The sequence below is a fragment of the Drosophila biarmipes genome, chromosome 2L (genome assembly GCF_025231255.1).
Source record: "Drosophila biarmipes strain raj3 chromosome 2L, RU_DBia_V1.1, whole genome shotgun sequence".
In the NCBI taxonomy this organism is placed as follows: Eukaryota; Metazoa; Arthropoda; class Insecta; order Diptera; family Drosophilidae; genus Drosophila; species Drosophila biarmipes.
The window spans coordinates 19,017,057-19,041,121 of record NC_066612.1 but is presented as its reverse complement, the minus strand read 5'-3'; the positions used below and the strand labels follow the sequence as shown (position 1 = coordinate 19,041,121).

The following is a 24,065-nucleotide window of genomic DNA, read 5'->3' as shown; positions in this document are numbered from 1 at the left end:
GAAGCCGAGTTAGCGGCCGCTTAGTGACTCACCAGACACGGCTTTTGCCCCACAATCCGCGCACTGACCCAAATTGTGGCTAAGTGTGTGCCACGGGGAGTTAGTTGCCCTCACTGGGATGATGTTGGCCCGCAGAAACATAAATCCAAGTGCTGGCCAGCGTTTCCGGAATTTTGATGCATTTCACCGGGGCCAGCGGGGCAAGACTTGGCGTTAACAGAGTGTGAAAGAATTTTTACTGCAATCCGCGAAGTGGAATACAAACAACCGAGTGGAGGAAGAAACTTAAGTGCCCTTAGCGAAACCTAATTTCAAGAAGTAATTTCCTATTTAGAATGGAGCTCAGCAGCACAGTACAAAATTGAAATAACAGAATTACGGCGATGAGGAATAAAAAATATCATATAAATAGGAAATACAAAAAAAAACAAAAGATGAATATGATATTTACAAATTACTTGAAGAACTCATACTCAGACCCTAAACAAGTTAGGACATAGGACAATTAAACTTTAAAATCAAGAACATATTTAAAGTTATAGGGAAACCAAAAAATGTTTAAACTTTTACAGAAAAACAAAAGGGGGAACAATTAAAAACATATCAAGAACCAAGCAATATTCTATTATTATGATGATTATTTTTATTTAGTCAAGAAATTAAATTTTTAAAGCTAAACAATAAAAGCGTAGAATAACGATAAGAGGCCCAATTCAAAACAGAAAAAAATCTATTCCAAAAGCTAAGTCAACCATCATAAAAGGCGTAGTAAAACATTAAGAAACACAATTTAAAATAGAACAAATATTTTGGGAAACAAACGAAATATTTTGATATTTAATATGAAAAATCCCATTTCGAAAGCTAAAAAGTTAGGATATACCCAACATAAAGGCGTAGGAAAAAGATAAGAGGCGCACTGAACTAAGAAAACAAAGATAGCAGGCCAAAAGAGAAATTCCGCCAGCCATAGCCAAGAGTTGGTTAATTTACTGGTCCAACTTCCGGGTGGCTGTCTACCAGAGAGTCTACACTTAGTACGTTCAGCTCATGAGTTAGTGTGTTAATTGTTTTCGGTATTTTTTTTTTTGTTTTGCCAGAAGCACAAGTGGGGAGGAGTGGGAAATAACGACGCAGACCGCTTCAATGTCGGTAAATATCCATTAAAAGACATTACACATTTCTTTTGACATTCATACGCACAAGGAAAATGCTATAAATGACATTTTCCACTCAGCCATTTTATCTCCATCAATTCGTTTATTTATTGAACTGAAATCTGTGCACAAATGTCAGTCTCGTTTCCATCGATTGAAATTGTTTTTGGGAATCCTTTGCATAACATTGACACAACTGAGCCAACACAAAAGCCGAATCTAATACGTATCCACAGTGTCCTTTGCAGGCACGAGAGATCGGAGCAGAAGGAGAGATCCCAGTGTAATCCAAGCCACAAAAGCCAGTGGATGGATGAGGGTCGCGCTGGGCCAAGGAACATGGAACAAGAACCCCACATCAATCAAATACATTTTCGGTTTCTGTTTACTTTTTGCTGGTTTGTTTAGCTAGAGATTGCTATACACTAATTTTATCGATTTCTGCTGTTGTTGGCCGGCTTACATTTTAAATGGGAACTTATGTAAATGAAACTTTTGTGTGCGGCCCTTGGGGAATGCCTTAGAAAGACTCGATTTTGATTGTATTGACGAGGATTTACGCTGATAAAAAGGAGTTTTCACTCAGCCGAAAGGTAATACCTTGGAAATGGATTCTAAAGAGTGCTTGTCTTTGTTCGTTTTCAGGTGATAAAACAGGCGATTCCCCGAAAACTGCGGGATCTAATCATTACGTTATCAAATAACTTAATAACCTACAAGTTAATTGATAATCGCAAAGTTCTAAATATGTTTTGATAACGAATTAGTTAAGTATAAGAGCCCAACAAGCTTCTGTAAACTTATTATGCGCTGTCAAACTAATCATAAGGGATTTCTTATCTGCATTCGAAACCTAAACTACAAAGGCGATATAGGGCTATTTAAACTATTTTTAAGTGGAAGTGGAAGCTAACTCGGTTGAGCTTCACCACTCGCAAAGTCAGAGTCCCGCTGATAACGCAATCAACGTCTGGAGCCCGTTTAAACAGCTCTAACAATAATATAATCTTCCGATTCCCCGCAAACTCCCCAGTATAAACACATACATAGTTTTAAAACACTATCTTGTTTTAAAACTTCGGAAACCCCAACAAGTAATTACAGCAGTAAACAGGAACGATAATTTGTTTGTGTTTGGCAAGTAAATCAGAGATATGACAGAGTGTTAAAATTATATCGACTGGGAAATAAATGAATGGGAAAAGAATTCGATAATTACAGCCACGAAATTAATAGCTTTTGATACAAATCAGAATGCAAAACACAGGCTAATAGTTAAATAAAATGTTTTTTCATAAGCGTTACTCATTTAAAAGGCCCGATAAGTGGTCCACCCTAAGAGTTAATGTGGCAAAACTAAGAAAATAATGTAGCTTGTATTCCTCAAACTTATCACAAAACAGGGCCTTGGCCTGCTCGCAGATAAAAAATGTATGGATAGAGTACAATTGAGAAAATGTTGGGCAACTGAATGAATGACTGACTGACGGACTCTGGGTGGAGAAACTTTAACAAGGCGTAAACCATTTAGCGATAAACATGCAAGCTCTATAAATGTATATTTCTGCCACATAAACAAAGTAAAGTAATTTCTTAATTTAATTTTTTTTTTACTCGTATTAATTTATAAGACCTGATCAGTCGATGTTCCGAAATTATTTTATATCTTTTTAAGCAAACGTTACAAAAATATTGAAATATTGTATTTTTGTATTGCTTTCTTCAATAAGGATTCTTGTATTTAACAAAAACCCATCGATAAATTCAGATCTGTTTATCAAACTAATTTTGTATTATAGGGGCCAAATTAGGTTAGTAGGGGCCAAGTAGGTTATTTTTAAAACCGTATTTTTTAGGTTGAACTTAGTTTTTAAAATTTAAAGCAATTGATTTATATAATTTTATCATTGGTAACTGGTATTTCGCAACAAATGTCTTTTATAAAGAAATAAAGCTAAATATATATTTAACTTATATATATATTAAATATCTAAGTGAAATTTATTTTAACAGTACATAAAAAGCAAATTTTTTGGCAGGCTTAATTACAGCCATTTCAACAAAGACTTAGCAAAATATGTTTTGCCGAAAGCCTTTTTGCAACAATGAAAAAAATGTATTGAACGGATCAGTCTGAAAGTGTTTAGTTTATCTGCAATCCAGCAAACCCATTGACTTGCGTGCAAACAAACCAAGCAGATAGGCAAATATTTTCCGGTTAACGTTTGCCCACAGGCCCCGCATAAACACTCCTGCTGCGAGGCTTTCACTTTCTCCCCGGATATGTGAGCCCACTCACCTTTGGTCCTCCAGCAGCTTCTCGGCCTGGGCGAGTCGCAGGCGAACGGTCTTCATGCTCTGGATGGGGAAGAGGCGGCAGAAGCGCGTGAGGAAGGCTGGTCGCCAGCAGAAGCGCGGGAACTCCCTGCAGACGTCCCACAGGCGGGTGTTGTGCTCGAACAGATAGGTGTGCGTCTTGCCAAAGTTCAAGTAGTCTATCATGTCCGAGTAGTCGCAGTTGAGCAGGTTCTTCAAGTTCTGCACGGCCAGCTCCTGGTCGTCGGGATCACGGATCTGCTTAATGCCAAAGTCGAGCAGGGGCTCGTAGTGGTAAAAGTTGCCGGGGATCGAGTTCAGGATGTCGCCCAGAAAGGTGGAGCCGGAGCGCCACGAGGTGACCACCACACTGCGCACCGGAGTGCCGTTCGTCTCCGGCGTCATGTCCGCCAGTCGCTCGGCTCCGCCGCGCGGATACTCGAAGTTCTCCATTTCGGCCAGGATGCGCGACCGTTGAGCCGACAGGACATCCACTATAGTAGCTGTCAGGTTGTAGACGATTGTGGACTGCTGCTGCTGCTGCAGCTGCTGCTGGAAGCGGTCGTAGAAGGCGCTGCGCGACAGCGAATTGGAGGGACCTCCGTCCACGGACGAGCCCAGAGCGCCGCCACCCTGATCCCGGCCATTTGCCTGGTTGAACGGGGTGGTCAGCGGACGGTGCTGCGTGGTGGCGATCAGCAGCAGGATGCACAAACTGCTCACGCCGCAGATGCCGATCAGATTGGCCCTGCGCGACATCCGGCTGCGTCGCCGCTTCCCGTTCAAGCTGAGGCGCTGCTTAGCGCGTGTCCTGCCGGGATCGACGTTCGACGGGTCCTGCTGGCCGAGCAGCGAGCACGCCTCCAGGTCCGGACTCAGTTCCAGGTGCTCCTCCGTGTTCCCCTCGTTCTCCGTGCTCATTGGTCACTGGCTGCTGGCTGGGAAGCTGATATTTCTGGCTGGTTTCGCTGGCTTCTCCTGCTAAATCACTGATGGGCTCGCTCCCACTCGCACATAGTTATCACCGCGCCCTCAACTCGAGCGCATTGCAGATCGCTGCGGAAGTCGCGTCGTGGGTTTATCTTTGTTTTCCCGAGATTTTATCTGGATTTTCCGCGACCCGAACCGATGCGACCAAGACGATTGACAACAACAAAGTGACCGTTGGTCGAAGATGAAAGCATACCATGGAAGCTTACCAAGGCGGCGGAAAAATACCCTAAATAATCCACTGGATCACGGCGAACAGGCGCCAGCCTCGGTGGAGAACTCCGCTAGGCAAGTAGCCTATACTTGAACCACATCGGACTAACATTTAGGTTTCCCAAAATAACTTATATTTGAACTAATTTTAAACTACTACAAATTCTGGGAATCTGCGAGTTTAAACGATATTTCGATAATCAATATAATTGTCTTAAACTATGAGGGCAGTATGAATAAACTGCTAGCCGCTATTTAAGATGTTTTTCTTTTATTCGATTTTTAAAAAGTTCAATTTTCTTTATTTTAATTCAAAAATGCACTTAATGGGAGTCAGCCAAAAAAAATTGTCTCTGGTTTTGATTTATGCACATTTTTATTTACTGATGGCTCAGTCTTATACTGCCAATCTTACACCCCGTCACAAATGTCTAAGCCTTTCCCATGATGGGCTCGAAAGATTCCGGAGAAAAGTGATCAAAGTCCTGGATTAAGCGATAGCCCCACAAGTCCATGGCCTCAACACATACATCCTGCACGGCCTTTATATCGGCCACCTTCATTTTGCTCATCCACTCGTGGGCGGGCGGGTTGGAGTACCTCCAACGAATGTCCCAACCGAAGGACTCGGCCTCAAGACCACTGCGCGGATGGACCCCTCGGGAACTGGTCCTGGGGCGCCTCAATGGCACGCCGAAGAAGTCGAATGCCAGCTTGATACTCTCCTCGGGCTGCAAAAGCAAGTCCTCATAACGCATAACGCTGTGGGCCAAACGATAGACCAATAAATTATGATGAACTTGAAGTATGTTATAAAAATACTACACCCAAAACGAAGGCAAGACATATTTGAAACGCCTTCACCCACCTGAATCGCTGTGCATAAGATCGCTGTAGCGTCTCAATCATCTGGTGATCGCTGACCATATCGTTGCAGAGGGTCCTCACCTCGCAATCCTTTTCAATCGTGCACCATTTGTTATTTGTACGGGAATACATAGTGCCCCGGGGATCTCGGACGATAAGCAGCATTCGCAAATTTAGTCTAGAAAAATACAAATATTTAAGGAAGCCCAAAACCGAGACCCAAAAACCACTCACCCTTCGCGTTCCAAGAGCGGGGCCAAGAACTTCAGGCGCAAGTTGTAGACCGCCATGTTGATGAACGGATAGAGCTTGCAAACGGCGGCCATCGTCTCCGGATTCCAGCAGATCTCCTCGCTGTACGTCTGACACATTTTTGCCTGGGCTCCGTAGAAGCGTCGAAAGACAGTGGATCGCTTTCCCCAGAGAATCATTTGCTCAGACTTGTTGTAGTTGCAGTTGTACAACGCCTCCAGCTCCTCCAAAGCGCGTTCGTGCTCCTGCTCCGCATTCAAGCGGCTCTCGTGGGCCATGAGCGGAGCATAGTGCTGGTAGCAGCCGGGCTGGTGGGCCAAATTGTCCAGCAGGGTCAGGGCACCCGATCCCCGGAAGGTAACGAGCATCGAACGGATGGGCTGGCCACCCGCTTCTAGGGTGAAGTTGCTCAGATCCCCCAAATGACGCGCCTTGTGGGCCAAAACTGTCCGCTGCAGGGTCACCGGATCCGGCATCAGAATGGGCAGCAGGAAGAATATGAAGAGGACATAGGTCGCATAGACGGCCACGCAAACGCCGGTGAATTTTGTAGAACGCGAAAGTTGCAGCATTTTAAATTTTTACTTTTTCCTAAGCCCCACACTGGCAATTTTAAATTTATTTTAAATTTTCCTAGACTGTTTTGATCTGACAGCAGGTGCTGAACCAAAAATATTCCGATTCCAAAAATCCTTTGAATTATTGTACGTTAATCTTGTAACATGCTACCTTTATTGGCATATCATTCATATTTTATATACTTTTAAAAGTTAATAATAAATTGTTATTTATCAATAACTAATATACTAGTATTGCTATGTTATAATACGTAAATACTTTCGAGTTGTTAATAGGTAAATATTTTGTATAAGATCCACTATGCTGCTAAAAATTGATAATCTTTTGAAAAATAAGAGTTTCGGACTACGTAACTGCAAAAATCTGGAAATTTTGAGTGATAGCTACCGATATTGTAACATATAAACTAATGCCGATTAATAGTTAGCAGCGTATTAATAATCCTCTGTTAAATCTCGTAAAATTTTAGATTTCTGGCACTAACTGCGTACTCCGCAAACTTTGAACCTGCATTATACTTCAATACGTATATAAGTTGGTATATCTGTTACCTAGTCTGTTCATTTTTAATCAAGGCAAGGGTTTCTGATGAGGATGAAGGCGTGTGAAGGAGATCGACCCTTACAACCGTTTTCTCTGCGAGTTAAGCTCTTATGGCCAGCAAAAGCAGTTTAAGAAGTTATCCTAAAATACATGGAATATTATTGAAGATATAAGCTTATAGTTGTACTCTGAACATAGCTTACTGATGATCTAATGATGGGAATAAGTCGCAAAAGTAAACATCTTATACATAAGTATTTTAAAGAGGATATACAATATCTTATAACCTCGAAATACGTATATCAATCTGCGATAGTTGTTACTTATGAAAGAACTAAGGAACCTGTTGGCAGGGCAAAGGGGTTCACATTTGGGATTGTTGCTCTACCAACATCAAAGTACTTGCGCATTCTTGAAAGTTAATACTAAAGGTTTAATACCATTACTGCCCTCAAATGTCTTGGTTCCTACTTAATCGCTGTTACCCTCGGTCTCATCGTCCAGCAGCAAGCTTGTCGAACCGTAGCTACGGAGTCTGTAATTTGAAATAAAAACAAATTATTATATTACGTTGCAGATATTTATAAGAGGTGGATACGAAAGTAATGAAAATATAACAAATTATACTTGGTTTAGTTGGTAAGTTGTTAATGAAGCTTTATATTAGTATGTTGTTATGCCAAATCATCAGTTCTTACTACAGATTTTTATTAAAAAAAATATTTAAATAATAAAATATTATTTGTTGATTTGTTTTTTGTCGTCTCGAAACTGTAATATTAATCACTCCACCTCATCCTCCAATCTCACCTCGTCGTCGGACACTTTGAGACCATCTAGGTTAATGCTGTTCCTGGCATAGCCCGCGCCTTGCTCCTTCTCATAGAGCTGTCGATTTAGCTCATCCTTGCTGGAAGCGGAGCTGCTGCCCCCGTTGGTCGTACCCTTCAGTGGGAGGGCAAGATTCGCCCGACTGGCATTGCTTCCAGCACTTCCATACCGCCCATTTCCGGATCGTTGTCTCTGGTGATGGTGATGGTGCTGACCATGGGGATTATCGAACTTCTGCTTGGCCCGCTCGAATTCCAGGTTCCGGGACTTTGACTCAAATATGTTCTCCTCGAGATGCGTGGGTTTGGCATCATAGAAGGCTGCTGCTGCCGCTGCCGCCGCCGCTGCAGATGCCGCTGCACTGTTCTGCTGCTGCTGGAGGAGCGTCCGCTCCGTGTGACTGGATCGCTTGACAGAAGCCGCGTGATGAGCAGCTGCGTCGCTGCCGTTATGGGAACTCCGCAGACACGCCTGCGAGTCATCGAAGATCTGGCGGAGATCGTTGATGTTCGGCAGACAATCGTTGGGCAGTTCCACGGCAATCTTGTTCCTCAACTGCACCCCGCCCATTCCCCGCAGCTGGGGACTCGGGGCACGTCTTGTTTCGGTGGGTTAGGAGGGGGTTAGGAGTTAGGTTGTTAGCCAAGCCAGCACCATTGGAAGGTTAGTTGTTATTAGAGTTAGTCCTCAGACTTATGAGTGTGTAGAAGTGAATATTTCGGCGGGTCTTACCTATTCTGCAGGTGCTGTATCTGCACCTGTAGCCCCTCAGTCTGTCCCACAAGCTCATCGTTGGAGCGCTGCAATCGGCGCACTTGGTTCACCGCCGAATCCAGTTCGTCCTCAGCACCTGCTAGTTCCCGTTTTAGCTCCTCTACGCGCTGGCGGAGGCGCTTTACCTTGAAAACGGAATAGGATAATAGGATTTGTTTATTTAAAAACAGGCATAGGTATGAGGTATTAATAAATTATTTAAATAGTTAATAAGATAATTCCCTGAAATAAGCTAGTACAGGCATTAAGAATTTCGATAATAATAATGGGTTAATCCATTATTCGATTTCCATTTAAGTTATACCTTTTATGACATTTCTTATTTTGAAACTTTAAAGCCTTTGGAGAATTTGTAAAAAAAATTGCTTAGAAATGAACCCGAATTCTCGAACCTCAAAGAACTTATTGAATTGGACGTTGATACACCCATGTACTCATGTATCTCTGAAGCATAAATCGCAGCAAATGCAACGACAATACAAGGGGCGTGTCTTTCAGACTTCAAATCTCACTGATTAGCTTGACCCCCGCTGAGTGTTGATAACGCTCGGGATTGGAAAAATTTCTTCCCATTCACTTCACTCTTGGTTTCTATCGTCAAGTCAGAATAAGTGCGATAATGCGAAAAATTTAGAGCCCGCAGATTGGGATCGGGCATAACAACAATATTGTTTTGGGGTAAACAAAGCGGGGCGTTAAGAAGAGAAGAACCCGCGAGAAGAACGGGCAAAAGCTCTCGCTGTAGACTAGAGCTTTCTTCATTCTCTCGCCGGACGTCGAATCGAGCAGCTGTTCTCTGGAGAACCGGCTGATTACTTCCCACCAAACAACCAGAACAAAATAGGAAAATGATTGCGCAAAGTGTAATCAGCAAACTGAGGCCTTGTGCGCGCCGCTTAGCCAGCTCGAGCTCCAAGGTGGCAGCTCCCAAGTTCAACTGGCAGGACCCGCTGAACTTGGAGAGCCAGCTGACCGAGGAGGAGGTGGCCATTCGGGATGCCTTCCGTGGATACTGTCAGGCGGAGTTGCTGCCGCGCGTGAAGTTGGCCAACCGCCTGGAGACGTTCGACAAGAAGATCATGGAGGAGATCGGCAGCCTGGGAGTCCTGGGCTGCACCATCAAGGGATACGGTTGCGCCGGGGTCTCCAGTGTGGCCTATGGACTGCTCACCCGCGAGGTGGAGCGCGTTGACTCCGCCTATCGGTCAGCCGTAAGTGTCCAGAGCTCTCTCGCCATGGGTGCAATCTATGATTTTGGCTCCGAGGAGCAGAAGCAGCGCTATCTACCCAGCATGGCGGAGGGCAAGCTGATTGGTGAGTCCTAATCTTTTCGTCCATGCGATCAGGCATCTTAGGAACCACATTTTATCATATCGTTATCCAGGTGCCTTCGGCCTGACTGAACCAAACCATGGCAGTGATCCTGCTGGCATGGAAACCCGTGCCAAATACGACAGCCAGAGCAAGACATATATTCTGAATGGATCCAAGACCTGGATTACGAGTGCACCCATTGCCGACGTCATTGTGGTGTGGGCCAAGTGCGAGGACGGCAAGGTTCGAGGCTTCCTGGTGGATCGCAAGATATCCGGCCTAGGCTTGGACACGCCCAAAATCGAGGGAAAGTTCTCGCTGCGTGCTTCGCCCACGGGTATGATTCTGCTGGACGATGTCCGAGTGCCGGAGGAGCAGTTGCTGCCCAATGTGGTGGGCTTCACAGGGCCCTTCAGCTGTCTGAACAATGCCCGCTACGGAATCGCCTGGGGCGCCCTGGGAGCTGCCGAGACCTGCGTGGAGATTGCTCGTCAGTATACACTGGACCGCAAGCAATTCGGTCGCCCCTTGGCTGCCAACCAGTTGATCCAGAAGAAGCTGGCCGACGCCACTACGGAGATTGCTCTGGGCCTTCAGGCCTGTCTGCATTTGGGTCGCCTCAAGGACCAGAAGCTGCACACGCCCGAAATGATTTCGATGCTGAAGCGGAACAACACTGGCAAATCCCTGGATATTGCGCGCCAAATGAGGGATATGCTGGGTGGAAATGGCATCAGCGACGAGTATCATGTGATCAGGCATGTTATGAACTTGGAGTCGGTTAACACCTACGAAGGAACGCACGACATACACGCCTTGATCCTGGGAAGAGCCATAACAGGAATAGCTGCATTCGCTAACTAACTTGCCTTCATGGAGCTTACTAAAGTACTGCATTTACTAAATAGTTTTATGTTTGACTGTCCATGTGAATAAATGTTAATCAAATTGGATTGGGCGATCAAAGCTGCTTCATCTCCAAGCACTCGCTTATTTTCTTCGAGCGATAAGCTGATATGTGTAATCTGATCCATATATCATCCGATAAGGTTTTCGGGTGTGGATTTACTTACCTCCGCCTCGTACTGCTCGGCCCGGCGCACGGCGTGTCCCAGCTCCGTGTTCGTTTCGGCCAGCAGCTTTTTTAGCTTGGCGTGCGACATCTTCACCTCGCTGATCTCCTTGTTGCGCTCGGACAGTTCCTGCTGCAATGCCCGAACCTCCACGTCATTTGCCTGCATGGGTCGGCACTTGCGGTCGGATCGTTCTTGGTAGTCCCGCAACTCGGCACGCAGCTTCTTGTTGTCCCGCTCCATGGCCAGTTTCTCGGACTCCAGGCGCTCCCTCTTGCCCCATTCTGATGCGTTCTCCGCCTGCAGATGCTCCAGCTCAGTGCGAAGTTCTGTGAGGCTGAAGTAATGCTATGATTAGAATCTGGCTAACATATAAGGTGCCTTCCTGCTTACCGACGCTCGAGATTTTCACGGGCCGCAATCTCCTCCTGCAGCGAGTTGTTAACGATGCGCATCTCAGCGCGATGTTGCTCCTGAAGAGTTAGTAGCTCTCGGACTGCCTCCTGTTTGGCCGAGCGCATCTCCTCCTGACGACCGCGCACATCCTGGATCTCCAGTGTCAGCTTCTCGATGCTTTTGTGCAGCTCCAGCTTCTCACTACAAAATGTTCTCCATTTTAGCAAATACTATTGTAGGTGGACTAGAGTTTACTCACTCCCTTTCCGCTTGAAGGGTTTTCTGTGCCTCGTCCAGTCGCAACTGCAGCATAGATATTTTCTGCAGCAAGTAGTCCTCGTCGAAATCATCCTTGGACAACTGCTGAATTAAACGCTTCTCCTCGGCAGCTGCCGCCGCATCCAACTCGGTCAGGTGCTTGGGCATGGCACCCTTAAGGGCGAACTCCTCAATGTCCAGGTCCTTGACGTCGTTGGGCAACTTGGTGACCAGGCCATCCTCGCTATTTATATTCTTTAAGCCGTCCGAGGAGATATCAGGCGAGCAGTTGGCATCCCTTCCGTTGGCCTCCGCATCCTCGCTGGTGTCGGCCCGATGGAACTGGCCGGCGTGCTTCATCATCAGCGAGTGCACCTTCTCCATCTCCTTCTTCAGCTGCGTGATCTGCATCTCGAGATCGTTCTTCTCCCGCTTCAGGGAGTGGGCCTCCTTCATGGCGCCGTCCAGTTTGAGGCTTAGCTGCTTAGATTCCTCCCTGGCCTTGTTCCGCTCGTTGCGAACCTGCGAAAAGTGAAAAGTTTTGTTATTGGATACCGGCGATATTGAACCAACTGGGAAGCTATGGCAACCGTGCTCCTTACCTTACTCCACTTCTCCCGCCAGTTGGCAGTGCAATCGGACCTGCGGATACGAAGAGTTGTAATTAGCAGAGAAATTTAACAAGGATTAGCCTCTCCACCTACCACCACTTCATGGTCTTCTCCATTTGCGCCGCCCTGGCACGAGCCTCGTGCAGTTCCCTTTGCCTCTGGGACTGGGGGAGGAGAGAGTGGATTAATATAAGGGAAATCCGGATAGCCAGACTTCTGTACCTCCCGCGCTTCCCACTCCGTTTCGCCATATCTAGCCGACATGGTGGTCCCAATGACGCCCACGCCGCCCACTTCATTGGCCACTGGTCGTCTGCTGCCCACCGGTGCAGCGGTTGCACTTTGCGTCGTGGATGCAGCCTGTGACATCTCGCTGGTTTCCTTTCTAGAGCGCTGGTTGTTGGTCCTTCTTCCCAGCCAAATTCCTAGCTAAATTGTTGCATTTTGGTTGTGTTTTTGCAGTTATTTGGAACAAAGCTCAAACCGAATACAGAAAATAAATTGCAGTGCCATTCGCGTGGGAGCGCCCACAGCTGTTGTTGTTTACGAGCCGTTGTGAGTGGCCAACCTGCAACGGTGCAGGGTTGCCAAATCACCCGTTGGTTAGGGTGATTAAAACGTTTTGACTTCTTAGAAAAAAGAACTGCAACAACAATTCAAAATGCTTCATTTATAATTTATAAGAAATATTATTATTTTAGTTTTTCTTTTTCGTAATTCTTCATTGCTATTAATCTTTTTAAACAATAATAAACGTATTACGATATTAACATTAATCATTTATAATCTTTACAGACAACGGCTGTTAGATAAAATTATGAGATGAAAAAGTAGGTATTTTGTAATTGCAAATAAAAGAAATACCTAGTAAAAACAAGTTCATTATTCATTTCGTGCATATTAAAATACATATCACCTAAAAATAATTCGAGATATTAAGCAACCCCCACTCCTCTTCTGATCTAAAAATGCCTGGTTGTGACACAAGGGCTAATGTCTTTACAGAAAGAAAAAAGGAATCTTGAAGTAACGCGAAAGGGTCACACTAGAAAAGCCGCAAATATTTCGTGAAATTGTTTTTCTCCTGCTTTTCTGTAACAACCCCTTTAAAAGATGGCCAAGCATCATCCGGATTTGATTTTCTGCCGCAAGCAGCCAGGCGTGGGTGAGTTCTTAATGAAATACGATTTAAATACAGGGAAATTCTATACTATTACACTTTCCCCTTCCCATGCGGCAGCCATTGGACGCCTGTGCGAGAAAGACGACGGAAAGTGCGTGATCTGCGACTCCTATGTGAGGCCCTGCACCCTGGTCCGAATCTGCGACGAGTGCAACTACGGATCCTACCAGGGAAGGTGCGTCATCTGCGGCGGACCCGGGGTCTCCGATGCCTACTACTGCAAGTCCTGCACCATTCAGGAGAAGGACGTAAGTAGCGAGCTCCCTAATTTAATTAGAAAACATTTTAATAATCCTCATTTTTGCCTTTATAGCGCGATGGCTGCCCCAAGATCGTGAATCTGGGCAGCTCCAAGACTGATCTGTTCTACGAACGCAAGAAATATGGCTTCAAACAGAAGTGGGTAACCAAACAAACCCAGATCTTATATGTACTATCAATAATTCGACTTATACCTCTTTTATCCTTTCAGCTACTGATGTGCTCTCCACTACCTCATACATTTCTAATACATTTTTATTGTAGTTTAATACATAAACAGAAGGTTTTGATAAATGGTTATTTGGAATTTCTTCTTATGTCTAGACGGCAAGCAGCTTCTCTCCGCCATCAAGCTCGTACTGCAGGCACAGGCGGTCAAACTCGGCCGACTTCTTGTCCAGATCGGTGACAAAGTCGCTCTTGGGATAGAACTGCCGCAGCTGCTCTAGGTTCCTGGTGACGGACTCCGCCGGCTTGGCCGTGAGGTGGGCCAGCACCATCAGGTTGATAAGGGTGTCGTAGTCGTTGTGCTTCTTCAGCAGCGACTCGCGCAACACGGAGTCGGCCTCCTCGTACCGCTCCAGGCCCAGATGCACCACCGCCTGGCCATTGAGCAGGACCGGAGTGGGCTTAAACTTCTCGCAGAACTCCTGGTAGATGTGGAAGGCGTCCTGCATTTGCTCCGTGCCCTGGGAAAGGGCCACCCAGGCTTGGGCAAGCTGAGTGAGCGTGGCGTCATCGCTGATCTCCTGCATCTTGGCCACCAGCTGCTTGGCCAAATCGACGCGCTGCAAGCGCAGCAGGCACTGCACCGACAGCGCCATGGACTCCAGATTGGTGGAGCCGTGCAGGATCTTCAGGGCGTTCTCGAACTGCCCGTCGTGGCAGTAGACAATGGCGGTGGCGATGTGCCAGATGTTCGTCTCGTCCTCCCCCCCGGCCACCTTGTCCGTGAGCTTCTCCAGCAGCTCCTCCGTCCGCGAGGGCTGTTCGAAGGCTTCGTGCACTAGCCGCAGGGCCTGCAGGGGCGAGGAACTGCCCTCCTTGATGTCGGAGGCCACTATGCGCCCGGAGTCGATGGCCAAGTAGGACAGGTACATGTAGGACAACAACTCTGCTCCTGCGGTCCCCTGCTCGGGCAGCACAAAGTTGATAGAGCCCATGAAGTTGCCGATGTAGTACTCATTGCGGGCGTCGAACAGCGCCGAGTTGGTGTCCTCATCGTTCTGCTGGCGGCTCATTTCGCTGGATATTGTAAATTTCTGAAGCAAACAAAATTATTTTCGGCTGAGTTGGCCGTCGAGTTGTCAAAGTTGAGCTGTCTATCGATAGTGCCGATAGCGATAACATCGGAATATTTTTGCTATGGGTATTTCGTAGTCTTTCCCTAAATGTTATTAGGGGTATTCCGTAAGCAATTAAAAAAACTATCAATATATTTTAATATATTTAAAACTGTTCTGGGCCGAAGGACTTTAGCTTCCAGCGTCTTCTATTTCAAATATAAATATTAGTATTATATACTAGCTTTTTAAAAATAAGTTCATTACGGGTATTTCGTAAACTTCTGTTTTCAAGGGTGTTCCCAAAATGATGTACAATACCGTCAAAATTTGTTTATATTTTTAAGTATTAATAGTATTAATGTTATTAGGTTTAGCATTAAACAAAATTATTTTATTTTTTAAACTCGCTTTAAAGTATTTTACGATTGAAACACCTTTTTCAAAGCGATAAGTTGTGTTTCTGCTCAAAATTTTTAAAATGTTTTCCCTTTGATGTTACTTATTCTTATGGATATCACTAGGCAGTTATCTATTTGCCCTACTAAACGTTCAACAACAATTTCAATGATCATCCTCATTTGTTTTTGTAGTTAACCGAAGCTAGACCTGCCCCTTATAGATAAGAGCGAGGTTATATATAATATAGCTAATCCGAAAATGCTTTATTTTGTCTCGCACACTCATCGAGTGCTCTCTTAAGGCACTGCCGTAGGGCGGATTTGAGCACCCCTGATTTAAAAACCCCAAAGATCGCCTTATCGCTAAACCCCTGGTGCTCAGTGCTGCACAGACCAATTCTTTCCCAAATGTTTGTTCAAAAGCTCAATTATACGTTAAAAGCTAACGGTTTTCTGTGGCAATCCGGTTTGACTTGTTCTAACAATTGAGCTTAATATTGCATTACACTTGACCGCAAGACGCAGTTCCCAAGCCACTGGTTGCAGCCCAGTTTGAGTACAAGATACTTTGCCTTTCTAATCTCAGAAGGGAAGAGCCAGTGTTTTTCTATTTCTTATCAGAAATGTACAATCCGAAGTGCAAAGATCTCGACCGGGAGTACTTTCCAAGCTATTTTACCACAAGATTCCAAGATGAACCGGAACCAAACCTGGCGGTCCTAGAGCACTTCGTTCGGGTGACCAAGCAGCGTAAGCGAAGTCCAGGGATTCCTTCTTATAGATCCAGACTTAAGGGTACTTTTTCAGATGAAAGGGACTTGACCGCCAAGCAGGGCATCAGTGTGGACCACATGCGCTATGGAGCAGGTCGTCGGTTGGTGGACGTGTTCTACAACGAGAAGACGCCCAACCAGGCGCCGCTCTTCGTCTTCGTGCACGGCGGCTACTGGCAGGAGATGGACATGAGCACGTCCTGCTCCATCGTGGGTCCTCTGGTGCGGCGGGGCTACCGCGTGGCCGTCATGGACTACAACCTGTGCCCCGACGTCAACCTGGAGACGCTGATGCTGCAGTTCACCGACTTCCTCAACTGGATCTTCGACTACGCCGAGATGACCAATGTGCTGGAGATCACCTTCGCCGGTCACTCGGCCGGCGCCCACTTGCTGGCCCAGATCCTCAAGCACCAGGACATGATCAACCCGCAAAGGAGCAAGATGGTCTGGGCCTTGGTCTTCCTGTGCGGCGTCTACGATCTGCGGGAGCTGTACTCCCTCGAATCGGTGAACCCGAAGAACATTCTGGGACTCACCCAGCGCAATGTGGAGGCCGTGTCGCCCATGCTGTGGGAGTACACCGACGTGGCCATTTGGAACTCCACCAAGATCTACGTGGTGGCCGCGGAGCACGACAGCCCCACATTCATCGAGCAGGGTCGCCGCTTCTCCGACGTGTTAAAAAAGAGTGGATTCAAGTCCAGCTTCAAGCTCTTTCAAAAATACGACCACTTCGATATCATCGAAGAGACGTCCGTCGACGAATCGGATATATCAAAGTTCCTGCGCAACATTCGGATTGAATAAACTAGGCAGAGCCCCGATTTCAGTTAAATTTTCTCACCATTCTCTTTATTTTGTACAACTAACTTAGGCTTAGACTAGTAGTATTCCATATGTACACTAGAGATAGTTCTGTGGCTTGTACCCGACGGGTACGGACTTTTAATAAATTAGCGTGGCGGGGTTTGTACGGATGATTCGATTACCGAAAATATGTAGGGGCAACATGAGGCAATGTTAGTTCTTTGAACGCAAAACGGAAATAATTCGGGTACTTTGTGCATTCCTTAAATATCTGCTAAGGGAGCTTAATTTCCAGCAAAAGAATGTTTAAACAACCCAAGCACTTTTAATTCCTTTTACACAATAAGTGTAAAATCTGGTACATTTTTTAGTTACAATTGCATACATTTTTCCTAAAACATTTGTTAAGGCTTAATATTTAACATGTGACAAATGAAGACTATTGAATCTTGATCGCTTAAATTCGCATAAAAACAAGTTTTATTTCGAAAGCGTACTACCATTGCAGTATAAAAACTGACTTCGTCAATTGCTTTGAAATAAGTCGAAATAGTTTTAGAGAATGACTCTGTGACTCTTGGCTAGCGAAAAGCTTTCGATTGTACATACTTGTGTAATTAAGATGCAATAATCAATGTAGTACGGAATCCTTTAATAACGAGTGAACTATGTGAAAAAATACTATTCGGCCCAATGCATAATAATAGGTAAAAACAATCATCCTACAAAATGGGGTTGTTTGCCTTTTCAAAGCATAAACAAGGGAACATTCAGTAAACCGAACTTAATCTGGATAATTGGATCATATTGAATAAATAAACTTAACTAGGGGTGCAGACAGGCTGCGTGTACCACTTTTTCTATGACTCCTCATCCGAAATGACAATCTGGTCTGCGATGACAGGCCTGGCACTCGGCAAGAGATTGGATTTTGTGAGCGACTCTTGCACGTGGACGAAGTTGGCGTTCAGACTAGAGACCGACATAATCTTCAGCTTGCCGTTAGGCGGGGCTACGTCAACCTTGTTGCCAGTCTCGGCTCTCGTTATTTCTATCACATCATCCTCCTCCTCGGCGGGCGCCAACGGATCTTTCTTTGGTGATGTTTCTTCCTCCGCATCGGAGTCGGCGTCACTCACTTCGCCGTTGGCTTTGAAGTTGTCCACAAACTCGTCGACATCATTATCCCCGTCCTCCGAATCCGCGTCGTCCTCCTCCGAGTCCTCTTCCTCGTCGACCAGTTTTAACAACTTTAGTTCAAAGGAGTTTCTTTTTTCGTTGCCGTTCCCCCGACCTGATGATATTTTCATCAGGGCGGAAATGGCGGCGGCCTTAGCTGCTGCCTGGGCACTTGTGCAGGGCTGGTCGTCTTCTGCCGCCAAAGCAACCAGCTTGGCGGCCTCCGCTTCGGCCTTTTCCTGCTTTAGCCTTTTCTCCTTCAGGCGCGCCTCCTGGCGCTCCTCCGCATTGAGATCCTGCTCGCGGGCATACCTAAAATTAATGCGAAATATTAGATTGGAAAACTATATTGAATTCAGTACTGCTTGTTTTCCGTGGTCGACAAATAAGGATTTAAAAAAAAAAAAATAGAATAATTTATCACCCCTAACCCATTATAAAAAAAAAACATTTGATACAAGCAGATCTGAAGTTCCTGACTTGTGCTCACTTTTCCAGGACATCACTTATTTTGGTTTGTTTTTTGTTGTTCTCCTTTAACTTCGCGAGCAGCACAGGGTCGCTGGACGCCGGATCCTTGACATTGGCCGTGAAGTGGGTTACGGTTTCGTAAAGATCCGTCTTCCGACGAGACTGCAGCAGCTTACCAACTTTAGCAAAGGCATCGTAGGCTGAAATAATAAAAATGATGTGCTAAATATTCTTCTTGCTAGTTACAATTGATGCCTTACCGATACTCTTCATCTCGAAGTTGGCCAGTCCTAGTTTCTTCTCCTTATTGCAGTGCTCCAGAATCTGGAGCACATCGTGGTAATCGGGAAACTCCCGCATCCTGTTGACGAAGGCCGACAGAGTGCGATTGAAGTGCGGGTAGGCCGTAGCCTTGAATTGGATGGGTTTCAGTTGGCGGCGGGCACTCTTGCTCTCGCCGGTTAGATCACAGATTTTCTCGTAGATTTGGAGAGCGCGCTTCTTGAAACGTTCCACCTGGAGATAGCTGGAGTCGTCGTCGTTCAAGTCCACTTCAGCGTCCTCTAACATCCTAATACGCTTGGTGATGGAGTGCAGCGTGCGATTCAACTGTCGGATGCGCTCATTGGTACGTTGGTCGGTAGTGGGCGAATCGGAATCCTCCTCCAAGTCGACGGTCCCCACCGGGTTAAAAGGTGTTGGATGTGGGTGTTCTATGGCGAACGGCACTGCCTTTCCTTCCGATACTACTTGAGCCATTTTCTGCGCCTTCAGCTCATCCACCAAATTCTTGAGGTGTACGTACACCACGTCCGGCTCGCTACGGATCCGTGCTATGGTCACATCCAGCAACTGGCGAAAGCCACGCGACACCAAGAAGCTCACGGGCGCACTCTGGTAATACCTTGTCAGTTTCCCCGTAACCAGGCGCTCCATGTCCTCTGATGGGTCCACCTCGCGACATAGCCTAATAAGAGCCGCGTATTCTGGTGTAAAGGGGGTTACTACTGGCGGCATAGCTGCCTGGGGCTTCGGAATTGGAAACGGCTCCTCTTTCCTTCGCTTTTCCGGCGAGTAATCGGGCAACTCATCCAAATCTACGATTTCTGCAATAACATTTACGGACCGTCTCAGAAAAGGAGTCACCGGAGCAGGTCTTTTCAGGCTATTGGGTCTGTTTATTGTAATCGACTTCATCGGAGGCGTTTTCTCCGCGGTATTTGTACTGCGATCCGTTTCCGGTTTGTCCGTGGGCGGCGTTGTAGGCGGAGATTCCACAAGGACAATTGTTGGCGTTGAGGTGGACTGCAATTGATTGCGCTGCTTTTGCTGCTCCTGTTGCTGCTGCTGTTGCTCGAGAATATGCCTCCGCCATTCCTCATCCGATTTCTTGAGCACGGTGATGGGCTGGATGCGTTTGACAGTGCTAGCTGGAGTCCTAATCACTGGAGAGATGCTCGCACCGGGCAAGGAGTTTAACTTGAAGGCTGCCGCCTTGGCCAACTGGTGTTGCTGCACTGCCGCCGGAAGTCCAGCTGGCGGCGGAGTTGTCGTGGGCGTAAGTTGGGGCGTTATGCTGGTGGTGGGCGGTAGGTTGAGCAGCAGTGGTTCATTCAGGGCGGCCGCACAATGCGGCGGAGTGGCTAGCAGACGCTGCGGAGGCGTGGCACTGGTTGTGAATCCCTGGAGATGCGTTGAAGCTGGTGGCGGAGTGGCGGACTTGTGGGATGAGCTTCTGAATGGCAAAGTACGGGCTGCACTCATGATGGCGGTTGCGGCGTTGACCACTCCAGCTGGCTGAACCTTCATCTGAAAGCCTGCTCTGCCGTTTGGAGGCACCGGCGTTATCTTGGTCACTGTCGCAGGTCTAACCATCGGTGGACGGTGTGCACACGGAGGAGTTTGCATTGGCGCTTGCGGCGCTGGCCGCTTTTGCAGTAGATGAGCGGGTGGCGGCGTCTGCTGGGGAAACATCTGCTTGGGAGGGAACTTTGTCACAGCAGGAGGTGGTGTTTGCTGGGTCAATATCTTCGGAGGAACCTTCACCACCGTGGGTGCTTTCTGCGACACGGGTAGCTTCTGAATCGTCATCGATTTGTGTGTGATTTCGTTGAACACTGGTAAGGACGGTTGCTGAGCTGGAACTTTTTGGCTTATCACAGAATTCATAAGTTGTTGGGCCATTTGTGTCTTCGGCGACTGCGGGATCGGAGTCACCGTTAAATTTTGCTGCAGGGACTGTGGCAGAGGCCGCAGCAGACCCATTGGAACCCTCGGAAGCTGTGGTTGTCCCAGGTAAACCTTGGGTTGCTGTTGTATTAGTCCCAGGACCGACTTCTGCGGCATCTGTAGCTGTTGCAATTGACCCATCATCGCTCCCTGTAACTGCAGTTGTCCTATGGATATTCGGTGCTGTTGCAATTGCAATAGAGAAGACAATTGTTGTTGCTGTTGCTCTACAGGTGACTTAAGTGGCTTTTGCTTTGGCTGGACTGGCCCCAGGGAAGTCTTCTGTTGTGGAAGTTGTACTGTGGGTATCTTCTGTGGCAGTGGCTGCGACGAAGAGGTCCTCAGCTGTTGTCCCACAATAGCCTTTGTTTGCTGCGGTTGTCCCACGATAGCCTTTGGTTCTGGTTGTTGTCCAACGATAGCCTTTGTTTGCTGCGGTTGTCCCACGATAGCCTTTGGTTGCTGCTGTTGTCCCACAATAGCGTTCGGCTGCTGCTGTTGTCCCATAACAGCCTTTGGTTGCTGCTGTTGTCCCACGATAACCGTTGGTTGTGGCTGTTGTCCCATGATAGCCTTTGGCTGCAGCTGTTGTCCCACAGCATCCTTTGGTTGCTGCTGTTGTCCCACGATAACCGTTGGTTGTGGTTGTTGTCCCATGATAGCCTTTGGCTGCTGCTGTTGTCCCACAATAGCCTTTGGCTGCTGCTGTTGTCCCACAATAGCCTTTGGCTGCTGCTGTTGTCCCACAATAGCCTTGGGCTGCTGCTGTTGTCCCCCAGCAGCCTGTGGTTGCTGCTGTTGTCCCACAATAGCCTTGGGCTGCTGTTGTTGTCCCCCAGCAGCCTTTGGTTGCTGCTGGGGCTGCCCCACGGCCGCTGTCTTCTGTGGAACTGACAGTTGAGGCGGTCTTGCCAGCGACTTTTGAGGCGGATGCAGTGGTTTCGGTTTCTGCTGCAGCGGATTAATCAAGAATCTGGGTGGCTGCTGTTGCTGCAGTTGACCCAGCGATGCCCTTTGTTGCTGCTGTCCTGCTACAATCCGCTGTGGTACTTGTCCTGGTAGCGTCGACTTTTGCTGCTGCTGTTGTTGATGCAACATTTGTCCCATGGAAGCTTTTGGCTTGGTTATACCCACAATTATTGGCTTTATCTGCTGTGGCTGCGCCTTTTGCTGCTGAAGCTGCGGCTGCGGCGTTAGCTGTTGGGCCTGCGGCGTTAGCTGCTGGGGCTGCACCTTTAGCTGTTGCTGGGGCTGACCTATCACAACCGGCGATTGAATCTTCACTGGGACTATTTTCGGCGTCACTCGAATGGGCGACTGGATGACTTTGGCTCCGGCTGTCACCCGTATTTGATTGGCAGGCGTCACCTTCACCTGGTGGCTGGGCACGGTGGTTATCACGGCGTTGGGACTGGGCGCTTTACTGCTCACCGACCAGGCCACTTTCTGGCCGGCGCCCAACTTCACCTGCTTCACATTGTTGTTGTAGCTGATGGTGTTGTTGTTATTGCTGTTGTTTTTATTGTTGTTGGTCTCTGCCAGGGAAATGGTCAGATTGCCATTTGTGGTCAGGATGCTCTTCTGGTGTTTGGTGACTGTGATGCCACTGGGGATGTGCATGGACCGAAGGGGATCGGCTGGGATTGGAAACGCCCTTGCGGGTGTTGCTCCTACCCCTGCTCCTGGTGCTCCCGTCGCGGGTCCGAGGGATGCCTTTGGTATGTTCACAAGCTTGACGGGCAAACTTGGTCTGGAGACGGAAGGGGCCAGTTGCCGCAGGGGGTCCTCGAGTCGTCTTCGTTTGGCTCCATTATTCGACTGAAATAAAATTAAATAGTTAGAAAATTCTAATTCAGTGGTAAGCTATAAATAATGATTACCTACTCTGGTATTATTCTTAATGTTATTTTGTAAAATAAGTTAGTTATTTTAAATAAAAACGATGTTGAGATATAAAAAGTCACACATCACATTTAAAGGAAGGTTAAAACAATGTTGTATTATAAAAAGTTGGGACAATGAAAAGAATCAAATCAAGTTATGATAAATTAATTTTTTTTTTGAAAAATATATTTTTTTTAGACTTGTGTAAAGGGAATATAAATAAAATATAATTAAAGTCGTACCTTATATTTTAAGAAATCATTTTAAAATTAAATTATTAATTATGTATATTATTCAATTTATAAAACATTTAGTTATTGATAAATGTATAGATCCTGCCTTAACTCTGTAATAAATTGTTGTTTTTTTAATTTATAAATAATTGTTCTTATTTAAACCAAAACATTCATATTACAATTATGATCTAAATTAGCTGACAATTAATTAATATTTTCTGAGCAATAACAAATATTACACAAATATCTGTTGTTCCCTGGTTTATTTTAAAGCAGAACTGCAGGCGACCTGTTGGTTCGGCTGCATTTTAAATTCGAGAATCAAAATAATAACAAACGAAATCAGCAGCGGCCCACTGCGGGTGTGTGAGTGCGAGCGGTTTTGGAGAGTCGCGAGCGCGCGCTTTGGAGAGTAGATTCGATTTCGAAGCCTATCAGCGGAGACAACCGCCCGATTTTTACCTGACGAATTGCGTCTTAACCCCACACTCTCCAGAGGAGGAGACCAGAGCACTCGCTCTCACGCTCGCTCTTTTCCACGCCTAGTGTAATTAAAGTCCAATATCGCCACTGCAATTGCAAGAGTCGCCAAGTCTCCAATCGCACCGTCTGGCAGCACTGCCCACTCCTGCATCTGTGTGCGTGGGGGCTCCGCAAGTTCGTGTCTCCGTTCGCTCTCAATAAAAGCAGCGCGAAAAAATTAATTCCACACTATGTGAAACGAAACACGCACACACACTCAGCCAGCGAGCCTATTTAAATCCAACTGTACTTTTTTACACACACACAAGCACGCGGGGAGTCCGCTGGGAAATCGGGAAATTACCTCTTCATCGGATTCCGAACTCAGGTCAACACAAACCACCGACGCAGACATTATGGCCCGAAAGTGTCAACGGTTTTGCTCACGTTCACTTCACTGCTCTGGCTTTTCCTTGCGCTCGGACTCGCCACCGTTGTTGCCAGTTTTTTTACGCTCGGCAGTGGGAATTTTCATTCTCCCACATATTATTGCTATTGGCTGCCTGAAATGCACTGAGTGTGTTTGTTTGTATTGTTGTCAAGTTGGAGAGTTCTAGAGCTGTCAAACTGGCGGTGGCACTATCGGCAAAGGTGCTTTTTTTGACAGGGAGGGTGTCTCGGCTGACGGGTGGCCCTTTTTGGGCACTGTTAAGAAACTC

General features: G+C 46.5%; 8 protein-coding genes across 11 annotated transcripts in view; 3 read left to right on the top strand and 5 right to left on the bottom strand.

Moving 5' to 3' along the window:
- The window catches only part of LOC108033887 (carbohydrate sulfotransferase 4), a 29,696-nt gene extending 25,065 nt beyond the window's left edge, over positions 1-4,631 (bottom strand). For both annotated transcript variants that reach the window (XM_017108533.3, XM_017108534.3), the window contains exon 1: positions 3,457-4,631. In XM_017108533.3, coding sequence (XP_016964022.1) covers positions 3,457-4,394 — 938 coding nt within the window. In that variant the 5' untranslated portion in view covers positions 4,395-4,631. The remainder of the gene's footprint in view (positions 1-3,456) is intronic.
- A 402-nt stretch (positions 4,632-5,033) lies between these two features.
- Positions 5,034-6,479, bottom strand: LOC108033924 (carbohydrate sulfotransferase 2). The gene is made up of 3 exons (XM_017108597.3): positions 5,778-6,479; positions 5,545-5,721; positions 5,034-5,438 (listed from the first exon to the last, which is right to left on the bottom strand). The coding sequence occupies exons 1-3, from the start codon at positions 6,365-6,367 to the stop codon at positions 5,108-5,110; spliced, it is 1,098 nt and encodes a 365-aa protein (XP_016964086.1). The 5' UTR covers positions 6,368-6,479; the 3' UTR covers positions 5,034-5,107.
- Positions 6,480-6,494: 15 nt separating this feature from the next.
- On the bottom strand, positions 6,495-12,709 carry LOC108033922 (coiled-coil domain-containing protein 102A). 2 transcript variants are annotated; one of them, XM_017108594.3, is made up of 9 exons: positions 12,397-12,709; positions 12,268-12,338; positions 12,166-12,205; positions 11,565-12,085; positions 11,303-11,506; positions 10,910-11,246; positions 8,481-8,647; positions 7,728-8,346; positions 6,495-7,452 (listed from the first exon to the last, which is right to left on the bottom strand). In XM_017108594.3, exons 1-9 carry the CDS (start codon positions 12,541-12,543, stop codon positions 7,444-7,446), a joined length of 2,115 nt encoding a protein of 704 aa, XP_016964083.1. In that variant the 5' UTR covers positions 12,544-12,709; the 3' UTR covers positions 6,495-7,443. The 2 variants fall into 2 exon arrangements, with proteins under 2 accessions (XP_016964083.1, XP_016964084.1); XM_017108595.3 differs by lacking the exon at positions 7,728-8,346 and having other exon boundaries at positions 12,397-12,704.
- On the top strand, positions 9,239-10,789 carry LOC108033923 (glutaryl-CoA dehydrogenase, mitochondrial). Its single transcript, XM_017108596.3, has 2 exons — positions 9,239-9,836; positions 9,907-10,789. The coding sequence occupies exons 1-2, from the start codon at positions 9,371-9,373 to the stop codon at positions 10,698-10,700; spliced, it is 1,260 nt and encodes a 419-aa protein (XP_016964085.1). The 5' UTR covers positions 9,239-9,370; the 3' UTR covers positions 10,701-10,789.
- Positions 12,710-13,174: 465 nt separating the features above from the next.
- On the top strand, positions 13,175-13,912 carry LOC108034310 (PHD finger-like domain-containing protein 5A). Its single transcript, XM_017109180.2, has 4 exons — positions 13,175-13,339; positions 13,415-13,605; positions 13,671-13,756; positions 13,830-13,912. The coding sequence occupies exons 1-4, from the start codon at positions 13,288-13,290 to the stop codon at positions 13,834-13,836; spliced, it is 336 nt and encodes a 111-aa protein (XP_016964669.1). The 5' UTR covers positions 13,175-13,287; the 3' UTR covers positions 13,837-13,912.
- Positions 13,856-14,957, bottom strand: LOC108034309 (coatomer subunit epsilon). The gene has a single exon (XM_017109179.3). It carries the CDS (start codon positions 14,857-14,859, stop codon positions 13,939-13,941), a length of 921 nt encoding a protein of 306 aa, XP_016964668.1. The 5' UTR covers positions 14,860-14,957; the 3' UTR covers positions 13,856-13,938.
- A 690-nt stretch (positions 14,958-15,647) lies between these two features.
- Positions 15,648-16,913, top strand: LOC108033837 (kynurenine formamidase). Its single transcript, XM_017108464.3, has 2 exons — positions 15,648-16,052; positions 16,110-16,913. The coding sequence occupies exons 1-2, from the start codon at positions 15,926-15,928 to the stop codon at positions 16,883-16,885; spliced, it is 903 nt and encodes a 300-aa protein (XP_016963953.1). The 5' UTR covers positions 15,648-15,925; the 3' UTR covers positions 16,886-16,913.
- Positions 16,903-23,963, bottom strand: LOC108033836 (daxx-like protein). 2 transcript variants are annotated; one of them, XM_050885475.1, is made up of 5 exons: positions 23,711-23,963; positions 21,218-22,582; positions 18,796-21,187; positions 18,555-18,735; positions 16,903-18,376 (listed from the first exon to the last, which is right to left on the bottom strand). In XM_050885475.1, exons 1-5 carry the CDS (start codon positions 23,759-23,761, stop codon positions 17,746-17,748), a joined length of 4,620 nt encoding a protein of 1,539 aa, XP_050741432.1. In that variant the 5' UTR covers positions 23,762-23,963; the 3' UTR covers positions 16,903-17,745. The 2 variants fall into 2 exon arrangements, with proteins under 2 accessions (XP_050741432.1, XP_016963952.2); XM_017108463.3 differs by having other exon boundaries at positions 18,796-22,582.
- Positions 23,964-24,065: the final 102 nt, after the last annotated feature.

Bases quoted from the DNA above. Each gene is read 5' to 3' on its own strand.
- LOC108034309 (XM_017109179.3), bottom strand. From the start codon at position 14,859: ATGAGCCGCCAGCAGAACGATGAGGACACCAACTCGGCGCTGTTCGAC.
- LOC108034310 (XM_017109180.2), top strand. From the start codon at position 13,288: ATGGCCAAGCATCATCCGGATTTGATTTTCTGCCGCAAGCAGCCAGGC. The intron at 13,340-13,414 runs GTGAGTTCTTAA...CCCATGCGGCAG, and splicing joins CCGCAAGCAGCCAGGCGTGG to CCATTGGACGCCTGTGCGAG. The intron at 13,606-13,670 runs GTAAGTAGCGAG...TTGCCTTTATAG, and splicing joins GCACCATTCAGGAGAAGGAC to CGCGATGGCTGCCCCAAGAT.
- LOC108033836 (XM_017108463.3), bottom strand. From the start codon at position 23,761: ATGTCTGCGTCGGTGGTTTGTGTTGACCTGAGTTCGGAATCCGATGAA. The intron at 18,736-18,795 runs GTAAGGCATCAA...TTATTATTTCAG, and splicing joins CTTCGAGATGAAGAGTATCG to CCTACGATGCCTTTGCTAAA. The intron at 18,377-18,554 runs GTGAGCACAAGT...CATTAATTTTAG, and splicing joins ATAAGTGATGTCCTGGAAAA to GTATGCCCGCGAGCAGGATC.
- LOC108033923 (XM_017108596.3), top strand. From the start codon at position 9,371: ATGATTGCGCAAAGTGTAATCAGCAAACTGAGGCCTTGTGCGCGCCGC. The intron at 9,837-9,906 runs GTGAGTCCTAAT...ATCGTTATCCAG, and splicing joins GGCGGAGGGCAAGCTGATTG to GTGCCTTCGGCCTGACTGAA.
- LOC108033837 (XM_017108464.3), top strand. From the start codon at position 15,926: ATGTACAATCCGAAGTGCAAAGATCTCGACCGGGAGTACTTTCCAAGC. The intron at 16,053-16,109 runs GTAAGCGAAGTC...GTACTTTTTCAG, and splicing joins CGTTCGGGTGACCAAGCAGC to ATGAAAGGGACTTGACCGCC.
- LOC108033922 (XM_017108594.3), bottom strand. From the start codon at position 12,543: ATGTCACAGGCTGCATCCACGACGCAAAGTGCAACCGCTGCACCGGTG. The intron at 11,247-11,302 runs GTAAGCAGGAAG...GCATTACTTCAG, and splicing joins CGTGAAAATCTCGAGCGTCG to CCTCACAGAACTTCGCACTG. The intron at 8,648-10,909 runs GTAAGTAAATCC...TCCGTTTTCAAG, and splicing joins CCGAGCAGTACGAGGCGGAG to GTAAAGCGCCTCCGCCAGCG.
- LOC108033924 (XM_017108597.3), bottom strand. From the start codon at position 6,367: ATGCTGCAACTTTCGCGTTCTACAAAATTCACCGGCGTTTGCGTGGCC. The intron at 5,722-5,777 runs GTGAGTGGTTTT...GTATTTTTCTAG, and splicing joins CCGCTCTTGGAACGCGAAGG to ACTAAATTTGCGAATGCTGC. The intron at 5,439-5,544 runs GTGGGTGAAGGC...TTTGGCCCACAG, and splicing joins TCTTATGCACAGCGATTCAG to CGTTATGCGTTATGAGGACT.